The following is an 18,874-nucleotide window of genomic DNA, read 5'->3' as shown; positions in this document are numbered from 1 at the left end:
TTTTAAAACAATGTATTTATACTGCTATTTCTTTATTTAAAAATTAAAAGCAGTAACTATTGACTAAAGATTTAGTTTTCTTATACCTGTACCTTGAAGTCCTTTCCTCCTTTCTTAATTTTTTAAAAAAGATTTATTTATTTATTTCAGAGCGAGAGAGTGGGAGTGGGGATAGGGGCAGAGGCAGAGAGAATCCCAAGCAAACTCCAAGCTCAACATGGATCATGACCTGAGTCAAAACCAAGAGGCACTTGCTCAAACGAATGAGCCACCCAGGTGCCCCTATTTAATTTTATTTATTATTTTTTAAAAGATTTTATTTATTCATGAGAGACACAGAGAGAGAGGCAGAGACACAGGCAGAGGGAGAAGTAGGATCCACGCAGGGAGCCCAATGTGGGACCTGATCCCAGGACTCCAGGATCATACCCTGGGCCGAAGGCAGGCACTAAACCACTGAGCCACCCAGGGATCCCCCAATTTTATTTTTAAATTTTACTTAAGTATTATTTACACCCAATGTGGGGCTTGAACATCATGAACTTATAACCCTGAGATCAAGAGTAGCATTCTTTACCTACTGAGCCAGCCAGATGCCTCTCTAATTTGGATTTTTTTTTTAAAGATTTTACTTATTTATTCATGAGAGACACACAGGGAGAGGCAGAGACACAGACAGAGGGAGGAGCAGCTCCCTGCAGAGAGCCTGATGCAGGACTCAATCCCAGGACCACGGGGTCATGACCTGAGCCAAAGGCAGACACTCAACCACTGAACTACCCGTGGTGTCCCTCTTCTTGGATTTTTAAAAATTAGGCTATCACACTTTTAATTTTTAGTTGCTAACTTTAATTTTGCTCCTTCTTTAAAAATTACTTATTTATTTATTTATTCATTCATTCATTATTTAGCAAGAGCTGGTGTGGGTAGGGAAAGGGCCTGAGGGGAGGGAGACAGAGAATCCCAAGTAGACTGCTGAGCACAGAGCCTGACCTGGGGCTTGATCTTATGACTGAGAGACCATAGCCCAGCTGCAAACAAGAGTTGGACACTTTATGAACTGGGCCACCCAGGTGCCCCTATTTTGCTTATTCTTTAAAGCATTCTTTTCTTGTTTCATAATTGTAATATCTCTTTCATTTTCTTTCTAACTTTTAAAATTTTATTTATTTACTTGAGAGAGAGCGAGCGTGAGTGGGGTGGAGGAAGGAGCAGAGGGAGAGGGAGATGCAGATCCCTGCTAGTAGGGAGCCCAATGTGGGGCTCCATCCCAGGACCCTAGGATCATGACCTGAGTTGAAGGCAGGCACTTAACCATTGAGCTACCTAGGCACTGCTATTCTTTTTAAATTTTATTCATGAGAGACACACAGAGAGAAGCAGAGACACAGGCAGAGGGAGAAGCAGGCTCCCTGCGGGGAGCCCAATGTGGGACTGGATCCCAGGATCTCAGGATCATGCCCTGATCCAAAGGCAGACGCTCAACCACTGAGCCACCCAAGTGCCCCTAAAGAGCTTCTTTTAACACTTCTTTCAAGGCAAGTCTACTGGCAACAAATTCCTTCAATTTTTGTTTGTCCATGAAAGTCTTTAGTTCTCTTTCATTTTTTTTATTTTTTTATTTTTTTTCATTTTTTTTTAAAGTAGGCTCCACATCTAGCATAGAGCCCAATGGAGAGCTTGAACTAACAACCCTGAGATCAAGACCTGAACTGAGACCAAGAGTAGGACACTTAACTGAGTCACCCAGCACCCTCTCCTTCATTTCTGAAGGATAATTTCATAGGATACAGAATTCTTTCAATATTTAAAATATTTCACTCCATTCTTTTCATGCTTATATGGTGTCTGAGGAGAAGTCAGATGTAATTCTTATCTTTGCTTTTCTGTAGGTATTCTCCCCACCTCCCTACCCAAACCACCCCCAGCCCTTTCAGGATTTTTCTTTAAAGATTGTATTTATTTATTCATGAGAGACGCACAGAGAGAGGCAGAGACACAGGCAGAGGGAGAAGCAGGCTCCTTGCGAGGAGCCCTAGATGGGACTCAATCCTGGGACCCCGGGATCACCTGACCCAAAGGGAGATGTTCAACTGCTGAGCCACCCAGGCGTCCTGAGGGCAGATCTTGTGAAAGAACACACCACTTTGCACATTTCAAAAATGGTTTCTTCTACTCTCCCCTCCTAGAAACTTAAGAGGATTATCTGGTGTTAACTATGAGAACCTGTAGAACTCCAGAAGGTAAAATGCACAAAAGTGAGTTCACTCCCATGACTGGGTCCCCTGTGTTTTTATCTCTCCGATTTGTGCACACTGAGCCTCCTGCAATTTATCTGTTATATTTCTGGTTTCCCTAAGCTCGTGCTGGTTCCTGTGCAGGTTTCTGCTGGTGAGTTCCTGCCCTGTACGTGTCTGTCATTGTCTCCAGTTTTGGGGGAAGTGGTGTGACCTGTAATCTGATATCTTACAGATTTAAGTAAACTTTTCAGTGTGTGTAGCTTTTTACTTGTTAGGATGGAGTGGCCACTCCCAAGCTTCTTATATGCTGGACTGGAAACATATCAATTTCATGTTTAATGGAAGAATGACTGAATGAGTCTTGTGCCTATTCCCTCCAAGGAAACACAAAGTGTTCCTTCACAAGACAGTGTCTCTGGCCTTCTTCCATGCCTACTGAATTTTGTTTTTCATTGTATCATAGCAGTGAATTATTACTAAATCTGGATTTGGAACTTCTAATCTATATCTAGCACATGAATCTACACAATTGGATTTTGTGATTATTTGGCCTGCTTCCCCCACTAAACTGGAGGACAGAATCTAGAGGTGGTCCTAACCCCAATATAGGGGCATCACTCATGGGTAGCAGGCAGCAGCCAAATCACCAGGACCCCCAGTGACTCAGAGTTCAGGAATCTCAGCTTTCCGAAGAAGACATTACACAGAGATGACCCCTATTGACCAAAATAAGAAACTGCAGTCATACACTCCTTCCATACAGGGAAATGATCCACATAACCCCTGCCAGCTTCCAGGCACTTCACATGTTATTATGCCATCTGTCCTTGAATTTACAATATTTACATCTACAAGGTGAGCACCATCACTATCATTCTCACTTTAGAGTTGAGAAAAACAGGGTTGAAATAAGTGAACTAATTTCATGAGTTTCTTTCTTTCTTTTCTTTCTTTTCTTTCTTTTCTTTCTTTCTTCCTTCCTTCCTTCCTTCCTTCCTTCCTTCCTTCCTTCCTTCCTTCCTTCCTTCCTTTTTCTTTCTTTCTTTCTCTTTCTTTTTCTTTTTTTTTTTTTATTTCATGAGTTTCCACAGTGTAACAAGCATTGCTAAGACCCACCCCAGGTCTGTCCTGAGGCTAAAGGCTTTGCTCTACCAGTCCCCTGCTACTGAAAGTGTGGTCCAAGGACCAGAGCATGGGCAACACTAGAGCATCAACAATACAGACTTCTCAGGGCTCCTGTGGGGCTCGGTCTGGTGAGCATCTGACTCTTGGTTTTGGCTTAGGTCATGATCTCAGGGTCAGGAGACTGAGACCTGAATGGGGCTCTGCGCTTAGCAAGGAGTCTAGTCTGCTTAGAGTTCTCTCTCTTCCTCCCCTTCTGCCTCTTCCCCACCTCATTCTCTATAATAAATAACCTTAAAAAAAAAAAAAAAAAAACACATCAATACAGACTTCAGGCAGGCTCCCTGAATCCACACTTGCTGAATTGGAATATGTATCCTAAGGAGATAAAAATTTTTATCTGTACCTTAAAGGTTGAGGAGTACTCTGACTCCCAGGAAGTGATAGGGAAATGCCAGTTTGCCTTCTTGAGGAGACACTGAGTTCTCCTATTTATTCTGTGAATGTGGATTTCTGGCTACAAAGCACTTCTGTCGTTTTTCATGTACTGTCTCTACATTGGCTCCTTTTTCCCCGGGAGGTAAATAAGGTCAGTGATTATCATTCTGATTTTAGAACTGGGAAAACAGAAGCCCAGAGGGGTGAAGCAATTTACCCCGAGCCACTAGTCAGCAGGCATCCCACCACTTGACATGGATTGGCTGGGAGTACGATCCAAGGGTTCCCAGATCTGGCATCGGCACCAGCAAGGAAGGGGACCATAGGTTCCAGAGCTTGCCTTCAGGGGTCAGAAACCACTAGAGAGGGCCTTTTGCTCACTTGTTTATCTATGCATGATGAGTGCTGAGTCCAATTTTGCTACCTGCATGTCCCTGAGCAAACTATGTGATAATCTCTCTTAGCCTTGTCTTCAGAGCTATTGTAAAGATCAAATGAGGAGGATGCAGGTGAAGTGCTGGCACAAGGTAAGAATGCACAAATATTTGTTGCTATTCAATCATTTGCTCCACAACTATAGGACACTTGCTTACTAAAGTGCCAGGCTCAAGGCTCTGGGCTAAGATACCAGATGGATACAAGTGTTCAAAAAAACCAAAGGCCCAAGGTTGAGTCCTTTGCCCCTAGGCAGCAAAATGAGACTTAGATGCAGTTTCAGCCTCCCCCAGAACTGTCTTAACTGATCAGTTAGGAATTTTCTGGTCAGCACCAAGGAGGCAATCTGTCATCTGGGCCTCTCAATCCCCCAGGGAAGATGAAGTAATCCACCTAAGCTCCCTGCCCTCCTTCCCTTTAAGGGAAGGTGACTTTGCCTGAAGCAGTCTGTTCTTTTCTTTCGCTAATAACCAGCTTGTCCCACTCCTCTTCCCATAAAAACCTTCCATTTTGCACAACTCCTTGGAGCCTCTCTATACTTGGATAGGATACTGCCCAGTTCATGAATTGCCTAATAAAAGCCTTATTAGATCTTCAGATTTACTCAGTTGAATTTTTTTTTTTCTTGAGAGAGAGGGGGTGGGGAGGGGCAGATGGAGAAAGAATCTTAAGCGGACTCCATGCTGAGCAAAGAGCCCACCAACCGATGTGCCGCTCCATCTCACAGCCCGGGATCATGACCTGAACTGAAATCAAGAGTTGAACATTTCAGCAACTGAACCACCCAGGTGCCCCTAATTTTTTTTTTTTTTTAAAACAAGAAATATGCCCTTGCTCCCATGGAGCTTAGTGTAATGGAGGATATATGATCAAGTGCTTATAAGTAAGGTGAACAAGACTGGGAATGTCTTGAGTATCATGAATGAATGGATGATTGTTTGCTTTTAGCATAGACGTAACCTCTTCTTCTCTCTGTTCACTCAGAGAAAGTGAAACCAAACCTCAAGTTCTGGTGTCCAGAGTCCCGTGTGAGACATGGCCTGAAACTGTCTCACCCCTCTAACCCTTCAGAAGTACTGGGCCACTTCATTAGTATTTTCCCCCTGGAGAGTCTCCACTCCCACCAGGAGGGAAAGGGAGCATGGTGGGAGATAAGCTGGTTAAACTTGACCCTCCAGGCAAGACTCTCCTACACTCACGTGATAATCCCACAGACAATGGCCACTTTTCAGTTCTTCAAATATCAAGTGCCGAATTCCAAATTCCTCCCCACAGGGCTTTTGCACATGCAGCTTCCATGGTCTGGAAAGGTTTCCCTATCTCTCTTCATTTAGTTTATCCCTACTCATCATCCAGAGGCCAGCTCAAATGTCACTTTCTCCAGGAAGCTTTCTCTCACTCCCCAAACTTCAGGCCCCCAAACACCACATTCTGTATATTCTCTTCTTGGCACCTATCACAATTTGTAAGTGTGTACTTATGTGACCACTTGCTTAGTATCAGTCTTACACAGCAGTTTGAGAATGGAGCTGCATACAGCTGAGTATCTTGCAGCCCTGGAAAGTGCCTGGCTTCACAACCAGGACAACCAGGGCCTGCTTAACACATGCCTCTGAAGGGATGAGGGTGGTTGTTCAGGCAGGAGTCTGAAGCTCATCGCAGAATGTGAAGTCAGTGAGCCCTGCAGCATGGAGGCCAGTCTGAAGGCCTATGGTGTGGGGAAGACAGGAGGACTTGAAACAAGGCAGTGGCTGTGGGAGACCAGGGCAAACTGTCAGGTTGGCAGGTAAGGGCTGGTAGGATGTGCAAGAAAGAGGAGGCATCTAGAACCACTTGTATGCTCCCATCTTGGTGAAGGGAACATAGCAATACTCATGCCTGAGACAGGGGTCAGAGTCGATAAGGCCAAAAGTCCCCACCCCAACCCCTACCCCCGCAGCCTATTTTCCTGCTGTCAGTGGCTTGGATTCTGTCCCCAGCACCAGACATAGGCCACACAGCTCAGCAGCACAGCCTCTTTTTATTAACCACCCTCTCCGGTATGAATGCGTACAAGTAGAAAAGAAACAGTAAAATACCCTGGAGGGGAGGGCAGAGCAGGGGGCTCCCGAGGTTAGGCCAAGTGGCCAGATTCCACTCCTTTTCCTGACTGGTCTGTTTTGTGTGATGACTCCCCTCACATCCTCCATCCCTCGGCTGAAATCCAACATTAGGAAGCTGTTCAGCCCTGCTGACTGGACCATCCTAAGCTTGGAAGGGATGGGCACTGGAAGGGCCTGATGCTGAGTACAGGCTAAGAGAACACAGCAGCACTGGTCTGGCCCCAGGGGCTGTGGGTGGATCTGAGGAAAGGCAGGTCATCCAGTCTGGGAACTGAGCAAAAGTCTATCTGGCCACCAGCCAGCCAGCCAGCCTCTGCTTCTGCGATCTCACAGCCCTGAGTGGTGGGTGCTGGGTGGGGGTCCTGCTCACCCCTGGAACAGAGGTTTTGAGCAGAAGGGGCCAAGGATATGTTGGGAGTTCCAGGTGGAGGAAGCCTGATTCAATGCCTGGGATTGGTCAAAGTGAGCAGCCAAAAAGGGAAAAGTGGGACTGCAGACCTAGAAAGAAATGTCCCTCTTCTCCCCACCTGGGGCACAATCCATGTGTGACCTCAGTGTGATTGACAGACCGCTGAGGCCAAGCCTGGTGGACCTGTGATGCTGAGAAAGCTGGCAAGAGAAGGTCTTGCATACCCCCTACCCTCAGTCTTATGTGAGCAGGAAAGCCTGCACCAGAAAAATGGAGTAGGGAGTGAAGAAACGACAGAGGGAGGGAACAGACAAGATCTGGACTGGAAGGGAAACTTCCAGACTGTCATGACTACACGAAAATGTTGCCCAGTCAGTGACAACTCAGCTGTTCTTCTCTGTGGGCTATCCTGCTAGGGTTGACAAGGAGAGGTGAGCAGAAGGCCAGCAGAAGAGAAGCAGTCAAAAAAAAAAGAAAAAAAAAAAAAAAAAAAAAGAAGAGAAGCAGTCACTGAAAGAGAAGTTATCAGAGAGGCTCACCTTGACACTGACCAGCCCAGCCTACATGGGTTTGAAAGGTTCTCAGACTTATCACCCTCCCTGTGTCTCTGAAGCACGGGGCACATCTGGAATCTGAGAGAGCAAAGTAGACTTCCTGCCAAGGGAAAAGCTAACTGAGGAGTACTCACAGCACCGTGGTGGCACGGTATGGCCCCTGGCCTCTGCTTCAGAGCCGGGCTGGCACCGTTTGTAAACATTAGACTTGATGATGTCTGGGGATAGAAGACGACAAGAATGCCTGGACTCTCAGGTTTGGGGAAAGAGGCCCCAGGCTGAGGTGGACGAGGCATGACTCTATCTACCTCTGTGCATCTGTATGACTTTTGTGCTACCTTTGGAAGCTGCCATCCCAGAGAAGCCACTGTTGGCCAAGCGGCTGACAAACTGGAGCAGGCACTGAGTCTCAGAGTAATACGCATGGTTCCTGCTCAGGACAGGCTGCTCTGAGGAGGATGGCGGTGGCCCTTTGCCCACACTCTTTCTCCAAAGGAAAGTCAAGCCAGGTTCTCTTTTCTGAGATGTTCTGACCCTCTTCACCCATGTTTTTCAGGCATGGAGAAGCTGAGAGCTGGCAGACAGGGAAGGTTCTTCTGTGATACAAGACCTCCTCCCTGCATCCTCACATTGCTGGGACCAGAGAGCAGGAGGGGAGCTGGGTTTGAGCTGTCCAGAGGTAAGAGGCCTGATTTCACTCCAAAACTGTCCCTGGAAAAGGATGTCCAGATGTCATCCCATCAGGAAAGGGGAATGATGCTGGACTCAGAGTGGTCCCACAGCTCTGAGAGATGGGCTCCTGGGTTCAGTGGCAAAGGCCATGTGTTGCCTGGGAGGCAGCTGTTACGCCAAGAGATCCACAAAGATGGCGTTGGTTGTGGTCTGGCCGAAGATGAAGGCTCCCAGGGTCACCAAGAGGATACCATAACTGACCAGCGCCCACCAGCTGTAGGGCAGAGGGAGAGAGGGACCTAGTCAGTCAACCTACCCTTGACTTTGCAGACTTCTATATATATCAATATATATCAATATATACATATATATATCAGTTAATTACTGTAATTACTTATCCCACTTCTTTACAATTAATTATTGTAATTATACCACTTCTCCTGTGGGTAGAGCACTTCCTACTTCTTTTTTTTTAAGCACTTCCTACTTCTAAGTGACTTTTCATATAAAGGTATGTGAGGCCAGGTGTGTAATCCCTAGACCATGGGCCAGAAGACCAAGACCTAATGGGATTTATTGACTGGTCATAGTAAGCCAAGGACAGAACCAGGATTAGAACACATGTCTTCTGATGGAAATAGGTTCAGGACAAAGCAGTTCACATGGAGTATGATCCACTTCATTTACAAAAGAAAGCAGACATCTGTAAATCTATGTATCAAAAACAGCAACAGGGAATTAAGAGGGTACAACAGGGCATCGAGATTAGGGTGACTTTATTTTTTTTTTAGGGTGACTTTAATTTTCTTCCTCAGACTTGTATTATTAAGGTTTTCTATAATGAATATTACTAGCACAATTTTTAAAAAAGCTTGCAGCAACCTGTTTTCAACCTCTGTACTATTCAAGGAAATGTGGATATTAAAACAATGTCATGTTTTTCATCTATCAGACTAACAGTAATTTAAAAGCCTGTTCTATACAGTACTGGCAGGGATGTGGAGAAGTGAGCACTCTGCTGCTAGAACTCTGACTGGTACTGCCTTTCTGGAGGGAAATTTGAACCCATGTGCAAAGGTAAAAATGAGCATTTCCCATGATCCAGAAATTTCCTTCAAAGAATTGATCCTACCAAGATCCTCAAACCAGGTGTGCCAAGATGTACATGTCTAAGAGTATTCATACATTCACCAAACAGAATCCTCTGCAGCCCTCAAAAAAGGGAAGAAGTGGACGGATCTTGTGCGGACACAGAGTGAACTCCAAGACACATGGTTAAGTGAAAGAAAGCAAGTGGTAGAAAACTTTGGCCTGAAGCCATTCTTGGAAAAACCAAACTAGACACACAACCTCACATGCTTGTGTATACATACGCCTCGTTTATGTACACAAAGCTCTCTCAGGAGAAAGGATACAGTGCGGAGTCGGCTGTGGGGGCAAGAAGGACTTCCACTCTTTTCTCTAAAGTTCTTTAGTAGCAATTTGAACAGTTGGAAGCAGCATGTGCCACCTGGTCTTTTAAAACTGTATTTAGAAAACTCTTAGGTTTAAGTATACAAGTCTCTTGATCCTTCCCTGTTTTAAGCCTCCCTGCCCCTACTGGACCATCCCTTGTCCAGCACCTCCCTGACAGAACCATAGATGTGCCCGGCTTTACCTGGCTGGCTTTACTTCTTCCATCTCAGAGAGTTTGGCTTGAATGAGGCACAGCCCTGGAAGAGAGGAGGTGGCCCCAAGAACTCAGGTGGGCTCCTTCACTCAGGCCCACCCACCCCCTTTACCAAGAGGTGGTGGCAATGAATGGACAAAGGCCTCTGTGTACTCGTCCAGATATTCCATCTCTGTCCTCAATCCACACACAGCTGGAGGCCTTGCATCTGCTCCTCCAGAAGAGGCCAGCATCTGACAGGCACCTCCTAGGCTGCACAGGAACCTCAGAGCTAACAGGGCAGCCGTGGAAGATAATATAGCAGTAGCCCCCACCATACCCGGGGCCCTTCCAGTTACTTCTAAGAAGTGGTCCCCCTGGTCCAGGCAAAGTGGCAGCAGCTTTCAAGCTGGCCTCTTGGAGAGGAATAAGCTGGGTATAGGCGGAACTCGTGGCTGGGCACACGAGACCACTTCCTTGGAGATCTGGCGGCAGAATCGTGTCTGAAACACAGGTCTCCCGACTTCTGCACCAGACCCCATGGCCGTCTTGCCTATAATGGGCTGAACCAGCTCAACCCCTCACAGTCAGGCAGCAACAAGTATGTGCATGAAAGGTGATGAGTGCAGGCTGCACACCCAGACAGACCTGCATCAGAAAAGCTGTTACTCAATACTTGAGTATGTTAACTTCCTCCCATCTCACCAGCAAAGTGGAGATAACACCTGTAGCTTCTTTTCAGGAGGGGCAGGGGTCAGCACAGAGCCTAAGTCGGGTGATTAATAAGCACTAGTGGTAGTTCTTCAGGCAGGAAAGCAAGGGAGGTACTGAGGCTGGGAGAGCCTGGGGGCCAATGCTGTGGGGGTACCGGGAGTGCCCACCTGGGAAGACAAAGATGAAGCAGGCGGCCAGGCCTCCAATGACCGAGATGACCTTGCCGATGTCAGGGATGAAGAGGGCCAGCAGCAGGGTGAGCAGGAACCAGACCAGCGTCTGCAGCACACGCCGCCGCCGCTCCCGCCCCACGTCCTCCTCCACCGGCATCCCCTGGTAGCGCAGCCATAGGCCTTCGACTACAGCCCTGCCCCCAAAGACAGTGGATCAGAGGCCCCTACCTCCAGCTCAGGGAGCCAGGCCTCTGAGTGGGTGGACTGGGGGTCTGGCCCTAAGCTCCCAAGCCTGTTTCCTGTTCTGTGAAGTGGGCCTGACAGGATTCTTCCGGTGGTTGCCACGGAGACTGGATGGGATGGTGGACGTGACACGCTCAGTGCCTGGCCTGGCCCCCTGGGAACTGACACTGATTCTCCTGAAAAGGAAGGGTCTGGGAACCCACAAGACTAGGTGTTCAGGAAAGGACTCACAGAAGGTCAAAGGACCATGTCCAAAGGGCTTTTGTGAGCCCTGAGAAGAGGAAGCACCCTATGGGGTAAGGAGGGAGCTCACCGCCCGCAGAAGTGCAGGATGGGGTAGGAGGTGAGCACGCTGAGGATGATGAAGGCGCGGGCAACAGCCACAGCCATGTCCTCTGAGGGGTAGGACAGGAGCACATCGGGATCCACAGCAGCCCCAAAGGTCAGGAAGCCACAGATGCCTGAGGACAGGGACAAGAGGGCTGGGCAGGAGCAACCCTGGTAGGGGAAGGGGGGGCGGCCATTCACTCCTGGGTGGCACACCAGATGGGGAGCGTCCTGGGGCAGCTCTGGAGGCTGGGACCCGAGGCCTCACAGCCCATCCGCACCACCACCTTTGTCATCTTGAGCTAGCCCAGCACGTTCTCGTTCCCGTTCCCGTGTCAGAGTGTCAACACTCATATTGTCCGCCCAGCCCTTCACACCTACATCCCCTCAGCGTTCAGGTCTCAGCCCAGACAGCCCTTCCTCAGAGAAGGTATCCACCCTGTGTGTCCACGATGCTCCTGACACTGGGCACTCACTCACATCACCCAGCTCTACTTTTCTCAGAGCACGCCTCTCTCTCTGCATTTTTTCTTTTTTAACACTTGTTCACTGTGTCTCCCCAGCCAGAACATGAGCCCCAGAAGGACAGGGACTCTGTCTATTTGCCTCTTTGGCTCCTGGCTTTGTCTCCAGAGGTAGGACAGTGCTGGCCCCATTACACCTGCGGAAGGTCTTCTGTCCTGCTCTGTCATCTAAATCATTCCCCGCATGGCGCCCATAGCCATTTTTTGCTGAGACATGCTCCTGCTTGAAACGCTTCCTCTCTAGTTCCCCCGGTCCTCAGGCCCAATCGGACCTATCAGTCCCCTGTCTGGCCTCACTGCCTGCCACTTGCTCCCAACTCACTCCACTCCAGACCTTTCTGTCTCTGCCTCAGGGGCTTGGCATTTTCTGCCTGTCTGGAATGCTCTTCTCCTAGCCCTTCAGATTCTGGCTCTTTCTCACCACTGGGGCCTCCCCAGATGTCACCCCTTCAGAGAGGAGCCTTCTGTGAACCACTTCTTTCCTGCGAACCATGGCAGCTGTCACCACCTTTCCAGTCCCACTCACATCTCCCCTGTTTGACTGTCATGGTGGCACTCACCACTGCCTGGAATGCTTTACTGATCCCTGATTTACTCTTGTAGGACTCTCTTTAGCTAGATTGTCAATTCCATGAGAGCAGAACCATGTCTGTCAATCTTCACGGCATCCTCCATGCTGGGAATAGTTCCTGGCACTTACTAGGCACTGACTGAAGCTGCTGAGTGAATGGATGAATATGTCTCTCTCATTTGGGCCCACAGAGGAGGCCCAAGGCAGCCCAGGGTCAAGCCAATGCCTATGGAAGTGTCTGATATGCTGGGAGTGCAGGGCTGTCCCCAGAAGAGCTGGGCCAGGGGACTTGGAGCCAAGAAGGGAAACCAGGAGCACTCCAAGCCCAGCCCTCAGAGGGGAGCACTCACCTGTGCCCATGTAGACAGCGAGGGCTATGACCATGGCGGCTGTCACCACTCCACCCCAGGTCTTCACCTTGGGCCGCTGCATGCTGTTAAAGACGGGCACACTGCTCACATGGCACTGTTAGGGTGAAGGTCATGGTTATGGGGTGAAGTGACCCCTTCCTCAGTTTCCAGAGGGAGGTACTTTGGGGACAAAGGCCACGGGGAAAAGGGACATGTCCCAGGGCCCTGACTCTTTCTTCCCAGGATGTCCCCATCCTCCCTGTAATGTGGATTCCAGCCCAGGGAGGGGGCAGTGAGCTAAGAGGACGACAGGAAACTTGCAACTGGCACCTGAAATCCGAAGCAGATGGTGGGCATAGCATTGAATACGGCTACCCAGGAAGCTGGCCTGTGGACAAACACATAAGAATCTGCTGCCTGTGAACCCCCCAGAGCCACCAACCCGTGGCTTGTTCCCGTATTCTTCACTCAGCCCACCATGCCCACTCCCCAACCACTATTCCACATGTTCAACCCCCCTAAGTCTGGAAACAGGGAGAGGGAGCATCTCCATTTCACAGGTCATTAAAGTGAAGCTCTCTCTGGAAGACCCTCCTGGGACCAAAATCTGGAATTTCTGGATCCTGCACTGGGGCTTTTGCTTCCTTTTCTCTTCAAAAACAGGATTTTTTTTTTATATGACAAAACAGATTTATACTGTATAGAAGATAGAGAAATTACAGATAAGCACAAGTTGTAAAAATGTCCAAGTTCACCACGGTAGGCTCCATAAGCAGGGGCCTAGTCTCATGATGGCTCATCTTTTGGATATTGGTGGCAAAGTCTCCCTGGGTCTGGACCTCTTACCTCCTTCCTACAATGACCAATGGGTCAAGCTCTGGTGAGCTAACGAGGCCTGAGAAGAGCACTTGTGTGGCCTTTTGATGGTGGCCAGCACCTCCACGGGCCCAAGAGGTGGGTTCCCCAGGGGTTCTTACCCACCTAGTCAGGATGTCCCCTGGGGTCATCTCTTTATCTGGCCAGATATATTTGATGATAATGATGGCAGTGACGTACCAGGTGCCCACGACGCTCAAGAAGCTGCCAGAAAGAATGGGTTGAGCTTCCTCTTCTCCAGTGCCAGATGTTCTCTGACTCCACCCCAGGAGTATCCACCCTCAGCTCTAGTGACCATAGTGTCAGAATGAATTGGGTGACTATTCCAAACAACATTTATTTATTTATTTATTTATTTATTATTTATTTATTTATTCCCAAACAACGATTTAAAAAAATGCACAAGAAATAGGTTTTAGAGGGGTGCCTGGCTGGCTCAGTCAGAAGAGCATGTGACTCTTGATCCTGGGGTCATGAGTTTGAGCCCCATGCTGTATGTAGAAATAAATAAACTTAAAAAAAAGAAATAAGTTTTAGAGAAACTGGTCACAGCTTGGAAGGAGCTAAGACCTCAAGAGGGGAAGAGACTAACATTTCAGACCATTAGGAAATGCACTGGTTCAGCTCCATAGCTCAGACGTCTGGGCTTCAAAGCACATCTGTTACTTTGATTAGTGCAGCCCACACTTGGTGACAGCTGCAAGCAGGGCCCTTGAGAACCAGGAGCCGTTGGAGGTAAAAGAGTTGAAGATTCAAATACTGGAATGTCAACATTAAAGGGGACCTTAGGAGACAGCTGAGTATGACCCTGTCAATTATGGATCACAGGAAACAGCTCAGAATTACACAGCTTTTCTGACTCTGAGCCAGGAAGCCAGTCCTTTCCCTTCATACCAAACTGCATGGAGCATGTGGCCAGGCTCAACGATTCCAAATGATCAAATATCCCACTCTCCCTGGGAAAACCACAGCCCTGGCCAGGAAGCTGCCCTCACACTCCTGATTATCATCTGTTCTTCCTTTGACAAGGACATCTGGAGCTGAGTCTCTCACTGATGCAAAGGGTCACTGTCTTGCTTGTTGCTGACACAAAAGTAAATCTTAGGCTGGAAGCCTCATAAGCCCTGGTCCACCCTGCCTTGCCCACTCTTGCTGCCCCCGAAGGAGAGGACTTCTCCAGTAGCACCTGAGTCTCTAGCTGCCTGTGATTAGAGCTTCCATCCGGCCCAGGTTGTGGTGGGGTCTCCGAACCTGGCATATTTCTGGAAGCCAATCTCTCTGGGGATGGAAAGGGGCAGGATGAAGAGGATGGCAGTGAGGCTGATGGTGAACTTTCGGTCTGTGTACCAGGGGCTGCCGCCGCCCCCCTCCGGCTCCTTTGCCATCACAGCTATAACTGCACAGGGAAGAAAGAGGGAATATCACTCCAGGCTCCTATAGGCTGTGACCCTCCTGCTCTGGTGAGCCTCAGGGCCTCCATCAGTCTAATGGGCTCAGCAGCCAGAAGGCAGGATTTGTAGAAGAATGCTGGATCCAGGCTAGGCCTTGGGCAGCTGTTCATGCCCGTTCCCTCCCCCCAGGGATCCCCAGGGTCGAGGGGGAGGTATTGATGGGGAGCCTCACTCTTGTCTTGTTGGTCCCCAATGATGATGAGGAAGGCGATGCAGGTACCGAAGGTGTAGATGGCAATGGTCACCTCACAAAGTACTCCTGTCAGCTTGCCACACACGGCCCATACCACCTCCTGGTAGGTCCTCTCATTGCTGGCCTGGGAGCAGTAGGCCAGGATGACGAGGCCGCTGATGATGAAGACCAGCATGCCCTGCAGGCAACACAGAGCCAGAGAGTGTGGGAAAGGCCCGGCTGCAAAGGGCAGCCGGGTCTTGTTCAGTATTTACCAGGCCAATGCCCAAAGCCAGTTTGGTAAAGGAGTCGCATCCTGTAGGCAACTGTACCAGATTGCTGGATGCTGCCGAGTTGAGGTTTTCTTTCAAAACAGAAGTTTTGTAGAAAATTTCGAACACACCCAAGATTTGACAGAATTGTATCATGAACTCCCATGCACCCATCACTCAGCTTCAAAAATAATCAATTCATGGCCTATCTTGTTTCTGCTATTTCCCCTCCCACTCTGGATTATTTGGAAGGAAATACAGGCTATTGAATTATTTCACCAGTAAATATTTTAGCATGTAGTTCTAACACATAAGGGACCACTTTCTAGATGTAAACTACAAAATTAATTATGTAGTTGGTGTCTAAGCTTCTCTGATTGCTGGGAGGCCTTCTGAAGCCTCATCTGGGCTCAGAGGAAAGAACACTGGAATAGATTAGTAATGTCTGCCAAGTATGAGGGTGGGGAGAGTGGTCACCTGTGTCACTGACCATCTTGGATGCAGCACCTCCCTTCTGAGGTACAGAGCCCTGGCCTAGCACCTGACCTGCATTTCCACCCTAAGGGCCAGCATACTCACCATCTGCAGCGTGACACCAGCTGCCACACCCCCTGCAGAGCTGAAGGCCGCGGGGAAGTTGAGCAGCCCTGCACCTAAGCAGGCATTGACGACGATAAAGATGGCCCCCACTGTGGAAGTGGTGCCTCTACTCAGGCCCTCAGGAGAGGCCTCCCCTTCGCTCTTGGGGGCTGTGTCCACACAGGGACTCTGCAGCAGACGGGCCCGCTCCCCAGAGTCCGTGCTCGAGCCCCACTCGCCAAGGTCACTGTTGATGCTGACCTGGGCCATGGCCCTGGGAGCCCTCTTCTCGCAGGGTCTGTGGATTTGGCCTCACAACCACATCTCCTGGGTAGCTGAGGGAACGCCTTCAGCTGGAGACCAGCACCAGCCTGTTTGGGACTATTATCCTAGGAGGCCTGTGAGCTCCAGCTCTTTTCAACCTAGATGGGAGACAGGTACTACCGTTATCCTGAGATGGGCACAGAAAGCTGAAACAACATTCCCAAGGTCAGATGGCTGAGATTCAAACCCAGGTGTCCCTCTGTGCAGAACACTGCAGTGGGTACCACAGTGAAGGGTGGCAGAGACAGAAATACATCCTCTGCAAATCCTGCTTGCTTCAGGCTTACAGACCCATATGGTCAATAAGACATAAACATTAAAGAGAGGGGTACTAACACTATAGCACTACAGAGAAGCAGGAGTATCGTAGACATATCTTATCTCATTCAGTCCTTACCACAGTGGTCCTTTTTCTTTCCTTTTTAAAAACATCTTATTTATTTATTCATGAGAGACATGGAGAGGGGCAGAGACATAGGCAGAGGGAGAAGCAGGCTTCCCGGGGAGCCCAATGTGGGACTTGATCCCAGCATCATGCCCTGAGCCAAAGACAGACAATCACTGAGGCACCGAGGTGTCCCATACCACAGTGGTCCTAAGGTTCATTGAGATTGTATAGCTGACCTAGGGTCACATATTAGCAAGAGGAAGAGCAGGATTTGGATCTAAATTTATCTGGCTTCCCAGCCTGTTTCCACTTCACAAGGTTGCACAAGAGCAGCCCTCAGCTAGAACTGTAGGTATTTTTAAAAAATATTTTATTAATTTATTCATGAGAGAGAGAAAGAGAGAGAGAGAGAGAGAGAGAGAGAGAGAGAGAGGGGCAGAGACACAGGCAGAGGGAGAAGCAGGCTCCCTGCAGGGAGCCCGACACGGGACTCGATCCCAGGACCCTGGGACCATGACCTGAGTCTAAGGCAGAAGCTCAACCACCGAGCCACCTATGCGTCCCAACTGTGGTTATTTCAGTGAATTACAGTCCAACATACCTCTTTCTGGTCCAGACTCTAAATTCTGCATAGCTTTCGAAGTCCTTCAAAATTCAAGGCTAATTCTCACTCTTCTCTTGCAGCACTGATCTAACCACCGCCCATCAGAGAGACATCCCTTTGATGCCCTCAATACATTTAGAATGGCTAATGAGAAGCTTAGGTAGGTAGTCAGATGCTTCCTATTTCTCCTTCTGGTGATGGCTGAACAAAGGTAGGAATCGTACACTCGTGAGAGGGAAAAGGAAGAGTGGGGGCGCTCTCAGACAACTGTCACCAAGGATGCAACCAGGGGACCCAGTTCCAGAGGAAATACCTCTCTGCTGCCTCCAAGTCCAGAAATATCAATCTGATGCCACAGGGCTTCCTCCTATGCAACCTGTTACCCAACCAGTAACTCAGCCAAAAAAATCAAAGCTGTGAGTAGTGGAGGTAGAGATTTGGGCTCCCAGCTTTCCATCTGGCTCCAAGGAGAGCCTTGCAAAGTCAGCACTCCCAGAGCTGTGAGACCTCCGCTTTCACCCCGCTTACATCTCAGACACAGAAGTCTCAGCACTGGTCCAAGAGCTCTCAGCTCTTCTTCCTCAAAACATCCTCAGCTCCACAACCCCCAGCTTACCTGCTTTTTCCACCTGATGGCCTACGGTGGAGGGTGTGTTGCTCCTTACAGGTCTTTCTCCCCAAAGATCTGGGATCTGATTTTCCTCACTTCCCTCTATGGCACCAATTTATTCTTTCTCAAAACTTCACCTAAAACCTGCTGTCAGCAGGAGGAAGAGTTTGAGCTGTTTCTGGGCTGGTCAGCAGAGTGAAGGGAACCGAGCAGCTCTGACGCTAACTCACAGAATGGGAGCACCAGATAGGTCAGGGGAACAGGCCCAGTGAAGGAAAAGGGCTAGACTAATGTCACAGCAGGTAGTTGGCAGAACCAGAACTAGAAGCCTGATGTGCACAGGCTCAGGCCAGAGCTGTAACCATTGCCGTGGGCCCCCGGAGATCCCAATCGGAGCGGGTTCCCTGTACAGCCGGGGGGCTGGATCCCAGAGATACGCGGGGTGGGCTGCATAGGGAGGTGGGTCAGGGCGTACCCGGAGGGTAGGATGCCCAGGCCCGAAGCAAGGCGACGGGGCTGCGGTGAGGTAAGCTAGGAAGGCGCTCTGGGACGCGATCCGGGCCTAGCACTAGGCGGAGTCAGTCGGTCGGGGCTGCGGCGGGGCCAAGCTGGCCGAGGGCGGGCGGGAGGCCGAGGACGCCTGGCTTCGGAGCCCTGCAGGGAGTGGGCAGGACCCCACCGCAGCGGGGGCCCCGACACTGAACGCTTCCACCCTCCACAGTCCTCCTGCCACCTACCTACAGCGCTTCACACCCGAGCCGGCGGCAGGGACACGTGAGCAGCCGTCACATGACCGCCGGGACTGCGGCGGCCGCGGGAGACGCCGGGAGTTGTAGTTTTCTGCGGCTTTAGTCTTGGACGGCACCAGCTCCTGCAATCCTCAACCCCACAGCATTGACCTGAGCCCCTCTCCGCGCCCAGATCACTATACAGATCACTATACTTACACTGTTAGTTTTTTTTTTTTGTAAATTTTTATTTATTTATGATAGTCACACACAGAGAGAGAGAGAGAGAGAGAGAGAGAGGCAGAGACATAGGCAGAGGGAGAAGCAGGCTCCATGCATTGGGAGCCC

General features: G+C 49.4%; 1 protein-coding gene across 9 annotated transcripts; it reads right to left on the bottom strand.

Annotated features, from left to right (window-relative positions):
• Nucleotides 1-6,236: 6,236 nt before the first annotated feature.
• Nucleotides 6,237-18,597, bottom strand: SLC38A7 (solute carrier family 38 member 7). Of its 9 annotated transcripts, none has more exons than XM_072826859.1 (12): nucleotides 18,536-18,595; nucleotides 17,805-17,945; nucleotides 15,873-16,294; nucleotides 15,022-15,220; nucleotides 14,650-14,794; nucleotides 13,504-13,602; nucleotides 12,853-12,910; nucleotides 12,523-12,637; nucleotides 11,064-11,211; nucleotides 10,502-10,701; nucleotides 9,630-9,684; nucleotides 6,237-8,246 (listed from the first exon to the last, which is right to left on the bottom strand). In XM_072826859.1, exons 3-12 carry the CDS (start codon nucleotides 16,140-16,142, stop codon nucleotides 8,144-8,146), a joined length of 1,392 nt encoding a protein of 463 aa, XP_072682960.1. In that variant the 5' UTR covers nucleotides 16,143-16,294; nucleotides 17,805-17,945; nucleotides 18,536-18,595; the 3' UTR covers nucleotides 6,237-8,143. The 9 variants fall into 9 exon arrangements, with proteins under 9 accessions (XP_072682960.1, XP_072682962.1, XP_072682961.1 ...); XM_072826861.1 differs by having other exon boundaries at nucleotides 17,805-17,942; nucleotides 18,536-18,594; XM_072826860.1 differs by having other exon boundaries at nucleotides 18,274-18,561.
• Nucleotides 18,598-18,874: the final 277 nt, after the last annotated feature.

This window comes from Canis lupus, chromosome 5 (assembly GCF_048164855.1).
Source record: "Canis lupus baileyi chromosome 5, mCanLup2.hap1, whole genome shotgun sequence".
NCBI classification, from domain to species: domain Eukaryota; kingdom Metazoa; phylum Chordata; class Mammalia; order Carnivora; family Canidae; genus Canis; species Canis lupus.
This window is presented reverse-complemented; position numbering and strand designations above follow the sequence as displayed.